Source organism: Pogona vitticeps, chromosome 4, assembly GCF_051106095.1.
Source record: "Pogona vitticeps strain Pit_001003342236 chromosome 4, PviZW2.1, whole genome shotgun sequence".
Classification (NCBI taxonomy): domain Eukaryota; kingdom Metazoa; phylum Chordata; class Lepidosauria; order Squamata; family Agamidae; genus Pogona; species Pogona vitticeps.
Genome location: NC_135786.1, coordinates 63,612,563 through 63,633,696, shown reverse-complemented (window position 1 = coordinate 63,633,696; position 21,134 = coordinate 63,612,563). Strand labels below are relative to the sequence as shown.

Below are 21,134 nucleotides of genomic sequence, written 5' to 3'. Positions count from 1 at the left end.
GTTACTTTTTAGTTGCTTTTAAAATATTCTTTTTAATGCATTAGAAATACAAAAAATGCCCCCTGGTGACTTTCCACAAAATCAAAGTTCTAAGAGTTCCACCAACAAACAGTTGTGGTGGTACTTTTTAAAAGTACAATAATTAGGTTGACAACTTAGAAATGCATCCCATTGCCCTTATAATAAGTAACAATATAAGTATCACAAATGGAGTAATATCTAGTTTAAGATTTGAATATCCAACACAGAATAAAGAAAGCATAGAGTAAATTAATATCATATCAGGGGTATCATTAAAATTATTGAGATTTGGAACCCTTTGCATATGCTAATGAGTATCTACATTATGCATGTGTGAATTAATACAAAGCCCGAGAAATAAATTCAAAATGGGGACTCTATTGCTGAGGCCTTGTAACAGCCTTACATATTCACCCTAACATTTCAACCCATTTCAATTATCTAATTACAAGGATATTACAATCACCTATGTTCATTCAAACATATCCTATAAGCAGGATAAGATCAGAACTTCACGATTTTCATGGTTTTATATATGGTTTACCAAAGACCAGTTCACCAGTGCCTTAAAGTAGGGATGGTCGGCCAGTTGGTCTCTCACATAGTTTAGTTGGCCATGTGTCCTATTCTGTGGAGAGCAGGCTTCTATATGAAGGGTTGTCAGAACACAGTCCTCTAGCAGTGGTTCCCAACCTTGGGTCCCCAGATGTTATCGGACTGCAACTCCCAGAAAACCTGGCCAGCACAACTAGTGGTGAACACTTCTGGGAGTTGCAGTTTAAGAACCACCTGGATTATCCAAGATTGGAAACCACTGCTCTAAAAGATGGTGCCCTTTATTTGAAGGACTTCATTCAATTGAAATGCACTTTAAAGGTAAAGTATTGTAAGAAGTTGGGAGAGCAGGCATCAGCAATGAAATTGACCATCCATTGTTAGCAACTGGACAACAAACAAAGCAGGTATCGAGTTCCCCTAGTCATAGGCCTCATCATTGTTGTAAATATTTCTACTTAAATGACAGTAATACTTTCTATATATGCACTGATAAATATTAATTCACATATTCAATTTTTATGCAAATCCACATTATGTATTTATTTTGGTCAAGCATCTTATTTTCTTTGCCACAATTGGCCATGAAAAAAGCTGTTTCCAGCTTGTTACACAATTCCGGCAGCCCCAGCCCACTTAAAACAAATTGTGATAAATATTTTGCCCATACTTTCACTTGTAAGGCAAATACTGCTTTCAAGAGTGGCAAGGTAAAGATTTTTCATATGTACTATAATATTTTGAATTTTGCATGAAATGTTATCCTCATCATGGCCAAGTTTAAGCATACTCTGTAACTGTGGTGTCTTTCCTTACTGCTAGCTGCTGTGTCTTGTATATGTATAGCACGTGTCAGTGAGTGAAGAGTCATGTTGTGTAACAATCTAGTCTTCCAGGAGCTTCCAAAATCTGGGCCTTTGCCTGAAGAATGGATTTGTCCCTATGGATACAGATGATGACCATTCCAGTGTTACAGCCATATACAGCAGTCAAATAAATTTGGGACTTAACAAAAATAGCCTAATGTGTGGACAGTGAACACAAAAGCAAGTGTAATATTCTACTTTAATATCAGAATGTAATACCTGCAAAAGCAACTGTTGCCATTCATAAGGGAAATTTCTCCAAAGCAGAAAGATAATAGTTTATCATCTTACAAGACTACTCTAGTCAGACTTTCAGCCAATTTAGTATGTTCTATGGAACTGTTAACCTTACTTTGCCTGACTAGACCTTGCTTGTCTGTCTCCCCCCATGATTTTTCCTGCACATCCTTTAACTACTATTCTAAACCTAGCAAATTTTGTTTAGAAATTCCCAGAGAAGGTCTAAAAGCAACCATCTGTTCCACTCTGGGGACAAACCTGGATGTTTCCCCCATACTGCCATCTCCAGACTTTGTCGCGTCTGCAGATCTGAAGAGAAAAGGTTTCCTTCTGCTACTTTGTTTAATAGGTTTGGCTGCTCCCATAATTGAAATAGGGCAACATGATGGGCAATGCAATCACTACTCAAGCAAGACAAGGATCACAAAAAATGATGTCTAGGAGATATGTAACAAGAGGAAAATCGATGTCATATATTTAGATTAACTGGCTAAAATGTGTGCAAATCCACCAATGGCCATATCACAAGCTGAGCATTGACATAAGAGCGGTAACCATCTTCATCTGCCTTTGGCTACTACTTCTACCAGTAAGATAAACAGTAATAACACTTGGCAGAGTGCCTAATTTTCATGGTTCTAGAGATACAGTAACTATATGAACTAAATATTCTGGAAAGAGAGAGGAAGTCATAAAAGTAAAGTAAAACAACACAATCATCTTTTGATTTCTAGGAAGAAATCTGAGAGGTTGAATGCTGGAAGTCTTGAGGGCTAGCAAATGGACAGAGGGAGAAAAAGAGCAGCCAGGCGCCTCTCCATTGTGCTCCTCTCTGAAGATTTCAAGCACAACTGCTCTGGCCCCGCAAGAAGAAGAACAGTCAGGCACACCTCTGTCATGCCCTCCCCACCACAACAATATTCCCCTTTCTTCTAACATCCCATACACTTTCTGAGTCATGTTTTACATTTTAGATGGGAAGCTGATATCACCAGACACCACCTTATCATTTATACTGCAAACTGATATTGGAGCCCTTTTTGGGTGAAGGGTGGGGTATAAATCAGGGATATGCTTCAGGTTCAGAATTTATTCAAAAAAAATGAATTGAAGTGTGGGAGAATTTGTCCATGTCAAAACAAATCCAAAGTGAATTTAGAGAGACTGAAGTGAGGCTCAAATCAGATCAGGAGCTCTCTGAAGCACTGAATTTTGCTTTAGTACTTTCAAGCTTTAAAATGATGAAAATTGAGGTGAGGGAGAAACACCTGGTGTCAGCAAGTCTGAGGGTACAACCACATAGCAGGGAAAATACATTTTGATCTGCTTTGATCTGCATTTTTTCACACTGGGTCCCTGCTGGTTTCCACATATAAAACAGCTGTAGCTTATCCAAATGACTTACTGTGTGGCAGGAGCTGGCGGGGCAGAGGCAGAGAAAGCTGCCCAATCTTTGCAAGGAGCTCCAACAGCAGAAGCTGCCTTTCCTCTGACAAGGCATCAGTTGGCAATTTCCACTGCAAGGCCCCCTTGTTTTGCTCTCTTTCTCCATCTCGCAAGTAACATATTGCTTATCTGAGTCAGTGCTCACTTTAAAGCATTTTTTAAAAAGAAATAAACACTGTTTGGAGGCGACAGGCACTCTGTTGAAGGGAACTGACACCTCCACAAGCACGCCTTTGCATCAAGTCAGCAGATCACACAGGACAGAAAGGAGGGGAAAAAATATACATATCAACCCAATCAGAGCAAAACAAAACCACTCCTGCTGGCTGAAGAAAGTGTGATGGTTCTCCAGTGGGCTTCCCTGCATAGAACTTTACATTATATGGCTGCCATTATATGGCAGGGCACAAGAAGGGTGTTAGATTACTATTCATATAACTTTCATTTGCAGTAGGGTGGGTAGGCACTGGAGGGTTTCTTTCTTTCTTTCTTTCTTTCTTTCTTTCTTTCTTTCTTTCTTTCTTTCTTTCAAGCAGCTGCAGATTTCAGTTTGCACAGAATCCAAGACATTGTGTGTAAATATGCCAGGGATGTCTGAGTCTATCATGCAGGATTTGAGTAGGGCAAGTCACAGTAGCACTGGGAGTTAGGACCTAGGCTATCTTCTGCATTTGCTTGATTGGGACACTTCTCAAGACTGCCGTCCAAGAGGCTTCCACATTACTGCCATGGCTACTGTGCTGTTATTTTACTGGTCAGCCTCTCCTGTCAAGGGTCTAGTTAAGCATCTCTTTCCCATTGTTGTGTGTGTGTGTTGCCCTTTTGCATGGGGAATTCTGTATTTGATCTGAAGGAATAAATAATTAAGCAAGCAAGCAGCGCTCTTCTTCCAGCTCAGTGACAGCTGTGAGCTTACGTCTCATATCATCTAGGCCTGTCTCCCCTGAGCCATACACTGGGGGAGACACCCCTAGCTTCAGTCCGGTTTCAGCCTTTTCTCTGTGCCATTTTTGGGCTCTGCCCCGGAAAACTGAAGAAAAACAACAACATTCAATAAAACAAAGAAGCAGCACCTTCTTTCCCACTCATTTCCAGCCATGAACATCCCCCTTTGTAGTCTGGTACTGCCTCCCTGAAGCCACAGATACTACAGGGGGTTTGTATCCCACCGTCTTTAGCCTATACAAGACAAGCCTACTTCAGCATTTTCTCTCTCTAGGGGATCCTGGATGGCTGATAGGTGAATAACAGTGCCCAGCTAATTCAGGATAGATTAGTGGAAGGGTGGAATTGAGCAAGGAGGAAACTGCATGGCTCCTTGTGGAGGAGAGAAGAAAGAAAGGAGAGAGGGAAGGTCAAGCAAGAGACTACTTTTTCTACACATTGAAGGTTGAGCAGTAGTTGATAGCACTGAGTTCCATTTCCCTTTCACCTCCGCATCCCAGGTGACAGCCTTTAAATAAATGTTGTGTTTGTGTTTGTTTTTTCACTGTTGAGACACATGCAAATATGTGCAAATACTTTACAATATTGAATGGGCTATGAATCATATCAAAGGGAATTGGTTGTGATTTGAAATACAGGAATTTATCTCGTCCTATGATTACAGTTTTACTCAGTGTTCAGAAACTGGAGAGAAGTATTATAAATGAGTGCACTGATGACATACAACTTAGTAATTTTATTAAAATCGCTAGTTCATAAAGGCAGATAATGCTGGCAATGCAAAAAAGATGGTTGTTTCCATATGTGATGACCATATGAATTAAGAGTCCTTAATGTTCAGATTGAAAATACTGAACACTATTTTGATCCTTATTGTTTTAAATTAACCTTTGCAAAAAAAAGGTACATTCTACATACTAAGAGTTCACATCCTGTACTGTAGTTTCAGCATGGCTATATCACACAAGGAAGTTGTCAGCAACATTTGGATTGTTTGACTAGAGAAAAAAGTTATATATATATATATTTGTGGTGATGTCAAAATTAAGAAATTATATAGTGTATAAGAAAGGAGGCAGACACTATCATTATATTTAACATTGGATAACATTTATTGAGGGGAATACATGTTTCAGGCTTTTGGTATACAGTATACCATTCATGTTTTTTATATTCAGATGACTTGTTTGGTTTAGATCAACTAATACTGTATAAAATAAATGTCACAGTTTTTTAATAGACTATAGAGTACATATAGTTAAAGGATTTCAAGATTTATGTAGTGTACATTCAAATTCATTCATGTTGTAAGCAATCCAGTGATGCTTCTGAAATGGAAGGATCAGCCAACAGGGTGCTGTCATTATTCAGGACACACCTGAATGTGTTCTCATTTCTCATGTGTACATCATAGATGTACAATAATATTTTGCTGCCTCACATGCTACTAGCTTAAAAGTGGATACACACATTGTATAATACTATACTAGTATAATTCTCTTATGCAGATAAGTACTTTTGACTGAACTCTCAATTCCAGGCTTCACTAGGGATTAGGATAACTATCAGTCCAAACAAACTAACCAGTTGTTGTTGAGCCAAGATGGAATCTGAATTAGAAAGACAGAACAAGGAAAAGGTTGTGTGGTCCCCAAGACTATACAGATGCAAGAGTGGGTGATACTTTTACTGCACTATCCATGAAGGAGGTATACTGTACTTAGTCAGAAGATAATATTCAGAATTTCATCCAAGAAAGCTTGCTATTTGATTTTTTTTTTAGTGGTCCTATAAAAGGTATCACTCATTCTTGCTTTTGTTCAAAAGGGCTTTTGGAAAAGGAAGTCCTGAGTATGATAAAGAGATAGGAACTGTGGACTCAGATTCCCATGCTGCACATTTCAGCTAAATGGTTCAAACTGAATACTGCAGTTACCTGTCTCGAATTTTTGCCAGTACATAAAAGGTCTCTTTTTCTCCCGTTTGCATCTCAGCAGAAACAGAGGATTGTGGTAAGCGGATAAAGCTGCTCCTGGAAAGTCCTTGCCTCTCTCAGTGGCATAGACTCCTGCTACAACATTTGACAAGACATTTTTGTAAACTATGCCAGCATAGCCACGAGAATCACCTTACGCCCAAATTGCTTGGAGAAGCCTTTAGTGAAGTCCTTTTTAGACCAACATCATCCAGGTAAGAGTTCTGGATTGTTTACTAGACTTCACTGTTTACCACAAATATGGTAGAGTTTGGGTGCATGTTTTTCCCCTAAACGGTTTAGGGCCTCGATACTTGGCGGAACGCCTTCTCCCACCAAGGTCTACTCATATCACCCGTGCGAGCCAGGAGGTGAGGCTGAGGAGCCTAACGCCGAGAGAGGCCCGGAAGGAAAAGACAAGAAATCGGGCCTTCTCGGTGGTGGCTCCTCGCCTCTGGAACAACTTACCTCCTGAGATTCGCATGGCCCCCTCGCTGGGTATCTTTAAGAATCAATTTAAAATGTGGCTGTTTCGGCAGGCCTTCCCATCAGATAATCCCTGATGCCCCTTAACACCTTTTTTCCTCTCTTATTGTTCCTCCCACCTTGTGTAATGTTTTACCACTTAATAATTGTTTCGTATATTAATTTTATTGTATTATTTATGTTGTTAGCTGCCTAGAGTGGCCTGACCCGACCACATAGGCGGGATATAAATAAAATAAATAAATAAATAAATTCTTCCTTAACTCATTTTCTTAAGCAAATTGATCAGTGTGGAACTCCATTCTCCCTGAGCTTAATTTTAAAAAATTATTATGAAATAAAACATGGTTCCTGCCCTATGGGATTCCAACCCCCAACATGTATCTGCTTCTGGAAAATGTTTTGAGCACCTTATGGTTGAAGGGAGGCCACACTATCTTGTCCTTTCATAGTGATATGCTCTTCTCCTGCTTAGACAACAGACTGCCCTTGGTCCTGTGTAAAATTAGAAGCATGGACTTACCTGGACATCTCATTTTGCTGCTGAAGAGATGGGTCCTGGGCTTGTCAGTGAGTAGAGGAGGCTGGGGGCTTCCATGGTGGAACCATGTGGTTTGGCAAGGCTATCACTGATGGCAATTCCTTGTAGTCCTTAGGTAACTTCTTTCCCTACATTTGGATGTAATGTCACACCATGATTTAGCATTACAAGGCTGAGTCCTATCTTCCCTGAGACTTATGTGTTCCTTTTTATCTTTCCTTCTGCTTCAGCATGGCTGAAAAGAGATCAGAAACTTCTGCTTCAGTTTTAGCTTAACTATAGTTGAGTTTCTCATCCAAAGCCTAGATCTCAGTTATTTTTAATTATAACTTGTTATAATTAATAGTCTATTGAAATTCATTTGTTGTTGGAGGGAACCCGTAGGTAAAACTTGAACAACATGACACACTGTGGGGCAGGTGGGCAAGCAGCCAGGCAGGCTTCTTGACACCTTGCTGATCCACCAGAGCACATTGGAGGATACGAGACTTGTCTTGTTCCTATCATAATAAACTACATCTTAAATTAAGAAGTTGGTACCTTATCTTCTACTTCTTGCTCAATTCCTTTACTTTTTACATTATGTCATTTAATCAATAAGGGGATCATTCTAACATACAAACTTGTTCCCCTGCTTTAACAGAGGAGTCATAGGTGAATTCAGTAAATAAACAAAATAATATAACTGCAAGTAACAATATATAAGCAGAGGAGCATCAAAGCAAGCAAACACAGTACTGAAGCAGTCATGCTATTGAAGTTATTTTGGGATGTTTCACACATTAAAACTAGAGCTTGGAAATGCAGCCATGCTGGGTGGAGAATTCTAGAAACTGTAGTCCCCAAAAGTCATTTTTTCCAAGTTTTGTATGAATCCACAGTTATCATGAGATTCTGGAGCATCACTGATTACAGTATTGTGAAACTCATGTAATACTGCAGTTTTTGCAGATACGTGTCTACATTTGCACAGATTCTGAGACTTGCCATGCCATACGTTAAAGGACTACAAATGCTGTTGTAGCCTAATGAACACACAGGAAGCTTGGCTAACCTTGCAGTAAGATTTATGTCATTATTTTCCTAGCATGGAGATGAATCCTGAACAACGTGTGAAGATTATTGAGGCCCTCATTGCAGCTGGTGGAGTATCTGAGAACCAGGACAGACCAGGTAGGAAATCACTCAGTGCATTTGGCATCTAAAATACAATGAATTCAGGAGGCTGGTCTGACTGCATTTGGACACTATGATCAAAAAGACACAGCAATTGAAAACTATGCAACATGTGCTTGAGTCACATAATTCTGCAGGCTGGGTTTGGCTGTGAGTGTTCAAGGAATATCAAGAAAGAAAGGCTCTGACCTTCATTCTGCCTTCTGCGAGGAGTTTCATGGTCTTTCCGTAGTTGTCTGTATTGTATTCAGTGGCCTTTTGCTGAAATATTTTCATTATAGTTGGTACATATAGAATGCCTGTTAATGCAGATAGTCCTGTTTGGAAGCAATACAGTTCTACCACTGTAGCAAGAAATAAGAGACAGAATGAATACTGTAGTTATATACTTAGTACGAGTATGAGACTGCTTAGAAGTCTTACACTAGTTTCTTCTGCTATTAGAACAACACCTTGGCACTAAATTGGAAGCAAAGAAAGTTTTTTGAGAGAGGTCCTGGGAGAATGTACTATCAAGCAGAAACAAAAGAGAAAAAAAACAAGACGGAAACATTGTGGTACCTTAAATACTAAGTGCAATATTATTTAAGGTTTTTAAGGTGCCACAACATGTTTCTCTTTTTTTCGTGTTTTTTTTTTTTTTTTTTTGCCTGATATGCTAGCTCAGCAACATCTTCCAAAACTGAAACTCTGAAAGAATGTAAAACTTTGGCCTTCCAGGTATTTTGGCTTACAAGGCCTACAAGATTGGTCAGCACAGGCAATGCCCGTGGACTATGGGTGTTACAGACTAAAATAGCTGGAGGACCCAAAGCCCCTCACTCCTGCTATATGGAACCATAGAGTCCCTGAGGTAGCCCATGGCTGCACTGAATCAAGAAACTCTCATCTTTGTACCTTCCTTCTTTAGATTTATGCACAATTTTTGTAGTTGTTTGAACATGACAGATTGCAAAAACATAATCAAACACATACAAAATGGGTTAACTGTGATGTCTTCTGCAGTACACAACCGAGTTCCTCTCTTGTATTTCTGTCAGTTGTTGTCAAAAACACTGCTTGAGAGGAAAAGATACTTGTTTTCCATGCTGGACTAGAGTGATCTCTTGCCATGCAATCTCTACTTCACGGTTCACTGAAGTCTCTAGAGGAAGACCTACAAAATCACCAGTGTGTGGTTTTGCAAAGGTACCTCCTCCTCTCATGGGCATGTTTCTGATCATCACAGAAGCAGGAAGTAGGAAATACCCTGGGGAATTCACCAACCAGCTGTCACTCCATCCTTGCTTTCATGGCCTTGCTGCCCTTTCCCTCTCTGGCAATCCAGAAGGTGGTCACCCTGCCTAGGGCAAGGACAGAAAACCCAAGTTTGTCTTAGCTTCTTTTCTTTGTCCATGGTTGTTACTGTATAGTTTGATTGGCAGCACAGCTGGCAGCTAGAGGTGCTTTAATTGCTCTTCAGGGAATCTCTGAGGTGATGTTACAGGAACGCCTTTAGTGAGGGTTGACTTTGGGAAGAGTCCAGCACATGGAAGGGAAGGGAAAAGGAAGTTGTGTTCCTGTATTTTCCAGCTCACTGTTTGTTCACATGAGGTTTATTGGCAAAAGGAAAGGCTCCTGGTGCTGTTTGCATTTATCATCTGACCAGCTGGGTTACGAAGAGTTAGCTCTTGAGGCAGGTAACAGGAACTAAGGACATTCTCCCCAGCCTATACCATAACCTAAAGTGACCTTACTATAAGCTCTCTTGTTAGGAAGTACATTTATCAATGGATGTGTTACTTTCAAACGTATTAGGTAAAGTTACATAGCCCATGAATTTCTGATGAGTGAATTCCTGTTTGCTACAGTTGCTTAAAAATGTGAATTTAGCTGGACTGAACTGCCCCATTTGAAAAAAAAATTAAGTAATACAGTAGGAAGGCATTCCTCTATCCAGCAGGAATTAATTACCAGCATGCATAGCCATGTCCATTTGCAAAAACAGAAGAATGAGGGCAACAACAAAATAATTTCTGGAAAATATTCTGTTAACCACCAGTGACATGGTTGAGTCTATGATTCCTGTAAGTGATTTGTCCTCCTTCATTCTGTTTCTGTCTGCATTATTATTAATGTACTATGATTGTAATGGATACAGCTAGCTTTTGGTTGATTTGTGCTGCACTGTGGATGAGCCCCCAGATAAACAGTAAGCACAGTCTTTGCTCCTGGAAACTTTGTAAGATGATGCCACAGGAGACGGAGATGCAAAACCAGTCCGCCTCTTGAGATGGCATAATTAAAGGGGCCCAGCAAGGCTGAAAGTAGAGCATGAGGCTGGCTCCCACTGCTGCTGGCACGGTTGTTCCCTAGGTGAACTGAAGAGTATTTCATTTCATGTGTTTATTTCAAATATTTATATGTGGCTTTTCCAGTAAAAACACACCTCAGAGTATGCCCCATAATCCTCTGTAGCAATATGATTTCTGGGATTCACTCTGTGTTTGGACATTCTTACCTTGCTCAATCCTACCATACCAGGCTAAAATTCCAGAGCCAAACGTGACTAATTCCAGATGTTGAAGGAGAGATTCTACAGTTTACTTGGTTGACTCAGCACTGAACCATAATACATGCCCTAGTGTAAACGAGACTTAAATCAGAGGGTTTGGCCCATTTTAATCAGTTCAGTTTAAGTTGTTTTCATGGAATTTTATTTAAAAAATTCTTTAATCAAATGGGAATATTTATCTGGAGGATTTTTTTTCAAAGGTCATGTGCCTTCCAGTCAATTCTGACTTTGGTAACCCTTTTCAGGGTTGTCTGCTAGAGCAGTGTTCCCCAACCTTGGGCCTCCAGATGTTCTTGGACTACACCTCCCAGAAGCCTTCACCACCACCTCTGTTGGCTAGGATTTCTGGGAGTTGAAGTCCAAGAACATCTGCAGGCCCAAGGTTGAGGACCACTGTGCTAGAGAGTACTTAGAAGTGGTTTACCATTCCCTTCTTATGGGGGCACCCTGGGACAGTGCAGCTTGCCCAAGGCTGCACAAGGTTGCTGTTCCCTCTGGAGGCAGGAATAGAACTCCCAACTTCCCTTTGGTTCCACGATGTATAATACACTAGTATATTCTTCTTGGGGCATGTACCGTTTGATTGGACAGAGGGGTTAACTCTTAAAGTCCTCTTGCTATGACAAAGAGAGAAAAAATACACTGTATTGCTAAAGCTATATCTTATGCTTGTATTAACTCTAAATGCATCTAGAAATATTTGTGAATGTATACCTTCCAAATCACTGTTTTATATTAAGTCAAACTTTATCTCCAATCTCTCTTGCTGTTAAGTTTTTCCTAATTTCAGTCCTCATGTTATCTTTTTTTTTTCAGCCCATCTTCTCCTTTGCCTACTCATTCACAGGTTCTATTCCCTCCTCCCCACTCACTCTTCAATTACCTTACTTTTGGGTACTTTGTTCCTTTGCTGCATCTCAATTTCTTTCCAGTCTTAATTCTTCACCACACAGACACTGTCTCTTTGGGTTTTTCCTCAAAAAAAAAAAAAAACATTGAACAGCTTCTGCCCTTACAATAGTTGGACTACAGACCCTTTGACATCTTTGTTCACTGAACCCCTAGAAGAATTTGTGATCACTCCTAACCACTGTAGCAGCTTCAGATAGTTATGAGAAGTTTCACAGTTATCACGTCAATACAATATAAGTTGCCTCAAACCTGTCTGAAGCATCTCATCCATCTATTAGAAACCCACACATCTGTCTCCCATTTAAATTTTCACTTTTATTTCTAATAAGGACAGCCCAGAGCAGCCCAGCCTCTTTTTCCCAGCATAAACAAAGCAGGTGGGCATGTGCAAGAAAGTTGGTCCTTTCCTTCAGGCAGCCCCTTGTTTTCGGCGGAAAATAAGTCAGACTGAGTCTGTATAACATTAACATTGGAACTTTTATTCATCTCCTCTCCCACCTGCACATCTTTAAACGGGTTCAACGGTTTCAAACTTGGCAACAGGCCATTTTCAATAACATTTAAACTTTGGTCAAACTCCCAGGGAGTTACAGGCGGCGGATCCCACAAGATCCCCGCGGCTCCTTCTGAGGAGGAGGGAGACTCCTCATGGCACAAATGGTCCCACAGCACTTGTGTCGGTACCATCCTCTCTCGTCGGGACCTTCGTGCTCCTCAGCTGTCATCCAGGCACGTTCACGCTGAATCTCCAGCTCTCTAGGCGCCACAATCACATTCCACTCTTTGACTAATTTGTGCAGGAAAGTCTCAGTTACAGTAGGTGGATCGGGCAATAAGCCACCTTCCTTTAGATGGGGAAAATCTCTTAACAACCCCTGGTAGCGGACCCTTTCAAAAGCTCTCTGTCTGTCCTCCCTCTTCTTCCTCTCATAAGCCTCCACCACTGAACTGAACCACACCACCCCCTCCTCGTTCTTATACCCCCCTTCAACTGTCACTTCAGACTCCTCCCACTCTTCGTCTGCCAAACACACCTCTATCTTCACCTCCCCCTCTTTCTCTTCTGTTTCCTTTCCCTTTTCTTCTTTACTTTCGCCACTATCTCGTTGACTCTTTATTTCATCCTCTTTTTCCACTTTTACTTCTGCGGACGGCACACTCTTATTCTCCACACCTTCACACGCCCCCCCGGAGGAGTGGGCCGTCCGCTTGTTGTCATCGCGCGCATCCCCTTCACCCTGTCGTGAGAAATAATCGGCATTAGCATGGTTACTTCCTTTTTTATACTTCACTTGGAATGCAAAAGGTTGTAAGCTCAAATACCATCGGGTCAAACGTGGGTTGGCGTCTTTCATTCTGTTTAGCCATTGTAATGGGGCATGGTCAGTTACTAATATAAAAGGCATTCCTAATAAATAATATTTTAAAGTTGTGATTGCCCATTTGGCCGCTAAGGCTTCTTTTTCAATTGTTGCATATTTCTGTTCTCTAGGTGTTAGTTTTTTACTAAAATACATAACAGGATATTCGATACCCTGTCTTTCTTGTGCCAAAACTGCTCCTATCCCCCTATCTGATGCATCTGTTTGTACAATAAATGGCAAGGAAAAGTCAGGTGCATACCTCTTTGGTAATTCGTTTAAAATAGACCGCAATTTGTCAAACGCTTCTTGTTCTTTCCTTCCCCAATTAATATACTTTTTTATTTTCTTCTTAGTAAGATCAGTTAAAGGAGCCGCAATTCCCGAAAAATTAGGCACGAATTGCCTATAATATCCTGCCAAACCTAAAAATTGTTGTACTTCTTTTTTGGTTTTGGGTACACGCCAATCAGATAATTTGTCAATTTTCTCTTCAGAGGGTTGTATTTCTCCCTTACATACTACGTGGCCCAGAAACTTTACTTTCTCTTGAGCTATTTTACATTTAGAAGGGTTTACCGTTAGCCCAGCTTTCCTTAATTCTTTCAATACTAACTTTATATGTCTTACATGTTCCTCCCACGTGGGGCTGAAGATAAGAATGTTATCAATATATGCTCCCGCAAATTCCTCTACTGGTTCTAATACTTTGTCCATTAATCGCTGAAAAGTAGCTCCAGCTCCATGTAATCCAAATGGCATTTTTTGGAATTGAAATAACCCCTTAGGAGTCACAAAAGCGGTCTTCTCCTTGTCCTCGGCCCTCAACGGAATCTGCCAGTAACCTTTAGTGAGATCCAATGAACTGAGGTAAATAGCGCCCCCTAGTCTCTCTAATAAATCTTCTATGCGGGGCATGGGGTAAGCGTCAAATTTAGATACTTCATTTAATTTTCTGAAGTCAATACATAACCGGATTTTCCCGTCTGGTTTAGGTACTACCACCGGGTAGCTTCTCCACGGGCTGTGTGAATGCTCAATTATTCCTAACTTTAACATTTCTTCTACCTCTTTGTTGATTACTTCTTTCATGTGATATGGCCAGCTCCTACTTCCGCTACGTATAACTACTCCTTCCTTGGTATTAATACGATGTTCGACTATTTGGGTTATGCCTGGATTGGGAGAAAATACATCTTTAAATTCTTGCTCAATTTGCCTTATTTGTCTCATTTGTTGAGGACTCAAACAATCCCCTAAAGGGATTTCTGCCTGGTCTGTCCTGTACACTGAGGATTCAGGCCCTAGATCTTCTTCTATATCTTCAGCCCATAACACCTCCCTTTCATGCCATTCCTTTAAAAGGTTCACATGATATATTCCTGTCTTCTTTTTCTTATCTGGAGTTTTAATTTCATAATCCACCTTTCCTACTTGTCTAATTACCTCGTATGGACCTTGCCATCGTGCAAACAACTTGGCATTTTCGGCGGGTAATAACAACAATACTTTTTGACCATTTTGGAAGGATCTAGGGGAAACCCTCAAATCATATCTCCTTTTCTGCCCGGCTTGTGCTTGCCCTAAATGGTCTTTCGCTATTTCAGATACCTTTTTTAAATGTTCTCTCATTTCCAGAACATGTTTTACTGTAATTTGAGAGTTATCTGACCCACTCTCCCATTTTTCTTTTATTAAATCTAAAATTCCTCGGGGGTTCCACCCATATATCATCTCAAATGGCGAAAAGCCAGTGGATGCTTGTGGTACTTCTCTAACTGCAAACATGAGAGGAGCTACTAATAAGTGCCATCTGCGAGGTTTTTCTATTACCAACTTCCGCAACATCCCTTTCAGAGTCTTATTGAATCGCTCCACCAATCCATTTGTTTGAGGATGATAGACAGAAGTATGTACTGGATCCACATCCAATAATTTCCACATTTCTTTCAATGTTAAACTCATAAAATTACTCCCTTGGTCTGTTAATATCTCTTTAGGGAAACCTAACCGAGTAAACACCTGCATTAGCTCTCTTGCGATTACTTTGGCTGTAGTTGACCTCAAAGGTATAGCCTCTGGATATCTTGTTGCATAATCAATTAACACTAAAATATGAGTATGCCCTCCTGCAGACTTTGTAAGAGGTCCTACTATGTCAATTCCTATTCTGTCGAAGGGATGATCTACAAGGGGCATAGGCACCAAAGGGGCTCCCGGTCTAGGTTTCATTTGGGTCATCTGACACTCTTTACAAGTTCTACAGAATTGTTGTATTTCGTTTTGCATTCCCGGCCACCAAAACCTCTGAGATATTCGAGCTATCATTTTCTCATTAGCTAAATGACCTGCAGTAGGAACATCATGAGCTACCTTTAACACATCTTTCCTCCATTTCATTGGTACCACCAGTTGTTTTTCACCTTCTCGATTCACGTGATACAATAATCCCTCTTCCAGTTCAAATCCCTCCTGTCCCTGAATAATAGTCCCTGTAGGTTGTGCTTTCTTTAATGCCTCTTGTAATGTAGGGTCATCTTGTTGCCACATCCTTGTTTGTTCCCTAGAACCTTCTTTCCCAAAATCAGTTTCGATTTGACTTATTTCGCAATCTCCAATCAAACCCTCCTTCTTGTTCAACAATTCACTAGCCCCTTCCCAATCACGTCCTAACAACATTTCCCTTGAAAGTCCCGGGGCTATCCCAACTTTCATTCTCCGGCACTCACTCCCAATCTGCACGTCAGCCCAGACCGTCGCATATTTTTTTGAATCCCCATGGATACATCTCACCGACACTTCATCCGCTCCTTCGGTTCCTTCTAACTGACGCACCAACGTTTTACTGCATCCAGTATCTATTAATGCCCTCTTTTCATGGCCGTTAACCAAAACCACCACTTCCCAACCTTCTCTTTCAGACCCCATCAATTTAACTGGTTCATTATTTTGGCCTACCCACGAACAATCCAGCCCGGGGCATTGCCGCCGAACATGGCCCGGGCGGCCGCAGTCGAAGCACACGGGCTTGCCATCTTTGCCCTCCTTCAATCCTGTGCCGGGCTCGAACAACCTCTGATCGTAGGTGATGGGGCGAGTCGGCTTAGGACGCATCGGCTCGAAGTTAGTGGGTCTACCTCTGCCGATCGCGGAGAAAGACATCGGACCACGCGGTGGGTTGCTGCCTCCGGTCGCCATCTTGTCCGGTGGGCGTGCCTTGTCAGGGTTTCCGCCTGTGTACTCTTTACTTCCTTCCTCCGCCGCGCAATAATTCTCTATGAGGTGAATCGCCTCTTCTAACTTCTTCGGTCTATTTCTTTGAACCCAGCTCCTCATATTGTTGGACAATGTTGAAATTAAATGTTCCATCACGATTGTCTCAATAATTTCGTCCTTTGTCTTATCTTCGGGCTTGATCCACCTAATTACGTTGGCCTTCATGCGCTGGCTTATTGGGCGCGGATGCATCCCTGATTTGAATCTCAACTCCCGGAACTTTTTTCTATAGGCTTCTTCAGTTAAGTTCAAAGTCTGTAAAATGGCGCCTTTTACTATTTCATACTGTGTGGCCTCTTGGACAGATAATGTGTCAATCACCTCTTGTAATATTCCTGTCAAACATGGAATTAAAATCAATGTCCACTGGTCTTTAGGCCACCCGGCCGCCGTGGCTACTCTTTCAAAAGTATGTAAATATGCCTCAGGGTCGTCAGTATTACTCATCTTCTGCATCCGTATGGGGGTTGGGCTGGCTACCCAGGGGTTCCTTGCCTCTTTCCACTCATTCTTAACCCTTTCTTCTCCGGAATTCAACTGCCATAACTGCCTTGTTAATAAAGTTTGTTGCTCGGCTAAATTTTCTAGTAATTTCGCTTGGTGCTGAATAGTCCGACGTAGCTCGCTCACCTCTTCATTCTCCGCCTTAGGGGCTGCCCCACGTTGGGCGCCACTGCAAGAAAGTTGGTCCTTTCCTTCAGGCAGCCCCTTGTTTTCGGCGGAAAATAAGTCAGACTGAGTCTGTATAACATTAACATTGGAACTTTTATTCATCTCCTCTCCCACCTGCACATCTTTAAACGGGTTCAACGGTTTCAAACTTGGCAACAGGCCATTTTCAATAACATTTAAACTTTGGTCAAACTCCCAGGGAGTTACAGGCGGCGGATCCCACAAGATCCCCGCGGCTCCTTCTGAGGAGGAGGGAGACTCCTCATGGCACAAATGGTCCCACAGCACTTGTGTCGGTACCATCCTCTCTCGTCGGGACCTTCGTGCTCCTCAGCTGTCATCCAGGCACGTTCACGCTGAATCTCCAGCTCTCTAGGCGCCACAATCACATTCCACTCTTTGACTAATTTGCGCAGGAAAGTCTCAGTTACAGTAGGTGGATCGGGCAATAAGCCACCTTCCTTTAGATGGGGAAAATCTCTTAACAACCCCTGGTAGCGGACCCTTTCAAAAGCTCTCTGTCTGTCCTCCCTCTTCTTCCTCTCATAAGCCTCCACCACTGAACTGAACCACACCACCCCCTCCTCGTTCTTATACCCCCCTTCAACTGTCACTTCAGACTCCTCCCACTCTTCGTCTGCCAAACACACCTCTATCTTCACCTCCCCCTCTTTCTCTTCTGTTTCCTTTCCCTTTTCTTCTTTACTTTCGCCACTATCTCGTTGACTCTTTATTTCATCCTCTTTTTCCACTTTTACTTCTGCGGACGGCACACTCTTATTCTCCACACCTTCACAGCATGCCACATGAAGCGCCAAGCCCCTTCCCCTGCCACTTTCCAAGATGACCTCTCCAAGATGCACAATCATACCCTTGCCCCAGGTGCTGGCAACCCACATTGCACTACTGTGGGTGACTACGACTGTAACTACATGGTCAAATACTGTGGGATTTGCTCCACTTATAAAACAGATGAATTTGAAGTAATTTTTTACTGATTGCAATATGGATGACACAAAGGATTATACACAACTCTTTGGGCTTGGAGGGCAAAAGTCCTGTCATGACAGCAAAGTCATCCATGTCATTAAGCAGCAACATATTTCACCAGTCCTAATGTATACGTTCCAGCTTTACCATGTGCATGTCTGGAAGTATTGGAAAGGGTTAATACCTAAAGAAAAATAGTCGTGATATCAGTGATGATGCTACTAATGATTCAGAGGTATCGGCCAATCAGGCTGATTGAGGAACTAGCTGCCTAGAGTGGTCAAAATGACCAGATAGGCGGGATAAATAAATAAATAAATAAATAAATAAATAAATAAATAAATAAATAAATAAATAAATAAATAAATAAATACATACATACATACATACATACATACATACATACATACATACATACATACATACATACATACATACATACCCGGCATGAGCTTCTGCTCCTTTGCTCTCCAGCTCGCCATGACAAAGAGCTGATTACAATGGGAAGTGAGAGACAACATTCTTTGATTAAAACCAGGGTTCAAGTGAATTAGAAGTTGGCTATACAGACGTTTAGACTGCTTTTTAGGCTCCTGCTGAAATGGTTGGGAGCACTTTTAAGAAACATTAACTGAGCAATATTCTTGTTAGAGTTTCTTGTTTCAATCTGTCCCTAATGGGGACCAATCTATCCCAGATTGGTCTAGGGTTAGAGCCTAAGATTTAAAGTGTGCTGTTTACAAACTGCCCCATAGTGTTTAAAGCACTCTCTAGGCAGTTTACACTTTAATTACGTAGGCTACACATTGCTGCTCCATCCTCAGCAAAGCTGGGTACTCAATTTACCAACCTCTGAAGGGGGAAGGATGCCTCAACTGCAAGCCAGCTACCTGAGCCTGTCAGTATCAAGCTCAGGTTGTGAGCAAAGTCTTGACTGCACTACTGCAGTTTAACCTCTGCACCACAAGGTTCTTTTTGATTAGGACGATTACGGTCAGGTCAAATAAACACAGTTTTCTTCCAGCGGAATTGCTTATATTGCTCCAGTGTGGAGTCGGGGGGGGGAGAGATTTTCAGAAAGATCTCTCCTTTCTCTCTCTCTCCCACACCCTGCTCTGCTTTCTGCACTTAGACACATGTGGTGTGTGTGTGTGTGTGTGTGTGTGTGTGTGTGTGTGTGTGTGTGTGTGTGTGTGTGTGTGTGTGTGTGTGTGTGTGTGTGTGTGTGTGTGTTTTCACATTGCTAGAGGCGGACAGTTTGCAGTTAAAGCTTTTGGGAGGGAAATGGAGTGAAGGAGCAAGTAAATATATGCATGGAAGTGTGTCTGTGTGTGTGTGTCTGTGTGTGTGTGTCTGTGTGTGTGTGTGTGTGTGTGTGTGTGTGTGTGTGTGTGTGTGTGTGTGTGTGTGCATGTGCGTGCACAACACAACAGACTCCCCTGACAGCAACTGTGTGTGCATCTCTGTCTGGCCCCCTTTTACTAGATCAATGGGCTCGATTTGGCTCTGTCCAAATTTCCCATTCCCTCTGTCTTGCCTTGACCACACTTTACATCACACACATTTTTATTCACTTCCCTGCCCTCTGCCAGTATCACGATATTGGCGTTGGAATAGTCAGGCTTGATTAGAATGATCTCATCAAGCCTGACGATTCACACAGAAATGGCAACCCAGCCTTTCAAAAGTGGCCCACACTAGCTCACTCCCTGCGGCTAGTGTAGCCGTACCCTTAATTGCACTGTGGATTATGATTCTGTTTGGCTGTGCTGAGCTTCCAGAATGCCTACATGTAATTCTTTATTTCCATTTTGTGATTTTTAAGTTGTGTCCAGAGACCAGTCTCTGTGATATTTCTGTTTTGGATTACCTTCTTAAATGTGTTACACTCAGTCTTCTTGTTAGAAATAATAACGGTTAGTTTTTCTTAGGAAAAAGTCTGGCATGTAATGCCTGCTGCTTGGTGCATTTACTAGACAACATCCCAACTAAGGGAAGAGAAGCCCCTAGGTTGGAGATTTTTGGGGTCCCACACTTTATTAATGAGATTTCCCAGACCCAGAGAAGGAGAAAAGATCCCACAACAGAATCCTTCTTGTCTGTTGATGAGCTGTGACCTCCATTCATCTATAAGAGCTGAAGAAGGGAAGGGGGAGATACAGAATTTAAGGTGTTTTTTTCAAATGCCATGTAAACTGCCCCTTCGCTTTTCATAGAGGCCGGCCAGGGAAAGAAGGTTTACAATTCCATATAGACATATGATTTCTAGAGTTCTAAAAAAACTGTGCATAATTATTATAGAAATTACAGAGTTATAGATAGTAGTATCACTGCCCTGCACTTCAATTTCTACAGAGTAGAGGTTCTAAAATGTTATGTCTCAAACCACCCATAAGGAAACCAGTGCTTGGGAGTAAGGAGGAACATAGTTATCTATAAGTAGTTACTTGTAATGAGCAAGAACAACATGAACAATCACTTACGTTAAAAAGTTACTTTTAAAGGCATTTTAGCATTTTCAGTAACATTTCAATGTGATTTGTTCAGGTTTTGCCTTAGAAATATTTCTAAGATGCAATATCAAAATTACTTGCAATATCACCAGATGCTATTTCCCCATATTTTTCTGGCCCATTGTTAAGGACAACAAAAATTGGTGGTGATGTGGAATGGAGTTAACTACCTGAGAAATCACAGCAAACATAATTATAGCAACAACATAACTGCCAAGATGCAGTAAAGTAATATATTTAAAAGTTCCAAACATTGGTGAATGGACCGTCCAGCCCCATGGGGCTAGACCCTCATTAACGCCACCTGTGCGGGGATATTCGTATTTGTATACCCCCATCACTGGTAGCAACTAAACTCTCATCCTATGCCCTTTTGGTTGACTTTAATATTTTTTTTCTTTATTTTGAAAAATATTGCTCTTCAGCATCTGTTGGAGCTGACCTCTCCATGCTGCACTGTTTCAGTATGGAATCACCTAATGCACTAATGAAAGAAAATGGTAAATGTCAGCAAGCCTAGCCTCTCTTCCTGAAACAATGTCTGCTATTTCACGGAACATTTCCTCTTTATGGTTTTTCTTTAATTCTTTGAAACCTGTGTTTTC

General features: G+C 41.4%; 1 protein-coding gene and 1 long non-coding RNA gene across 12 annotated transcripts in view; one reads left to right on the top strand and one right to left on the bottom strand.

The window, feature by feature from the left end:
* Positions 1–21,134, top strand: part of PIK3R3 (phosphoinositide-3-kinase regulatory subunit 3) — a 363,941-nt gene that overhangs the window by 124,771 nt on the left and 218,036 nt on the right. For all 3 annotated transcript variants that reach the window (XM_072997577.2, XM_020783361.3, XM_072997578.2), the window contains 2 exons: positions 6,068–6,263; positions 8,163–8,248. In XM_072997577.2, the coding sequence (XP_072853678.2) occupies positions 6,068–6,263; positions 8,163–8,248 (282 nt within the window). The remainder of the gene's footprint in view (positions 1–6,067; positions 6,264–8,162; positions 8,249–21,134) is intronic.
* Positions 1–21,134, bottom strand: part of LOC110073779 (uncharacterized) — a 281,110-nt gene that overhangs the window by 100,535 nt on the left and 159,441 nt on the right. For 5 of the 9 annotated variants that reach the window (XR_013544883.1, XR_013544880.1, XR_013544881.1 and 2 more), the window contains 5 exons: positions 18,459–18,507; positions 11,689–11,780; positions 8,441–8,595; positions 7,058–7,203; positions 5,881–6,144 (listed from right to left, as the gene is read on the bottom strand). This is a non-coding gene — a long non-coding RNA (uncharacterized LOC110073779). Of the gene's footprint in view, positions 1–5,161; positions 5,684–5,880; positions 6,145–7,057; positions 7,204–8,440; positions 8,596–11,688; positions 11,781–18,458; positions 18,508–21,134 lie in introns of those variants that run through there. The other 4 variants (XR_013544884.1, XR_013544886.1, XR_013544887.1 and 1 more) reach the window with 3 other exon arrangements.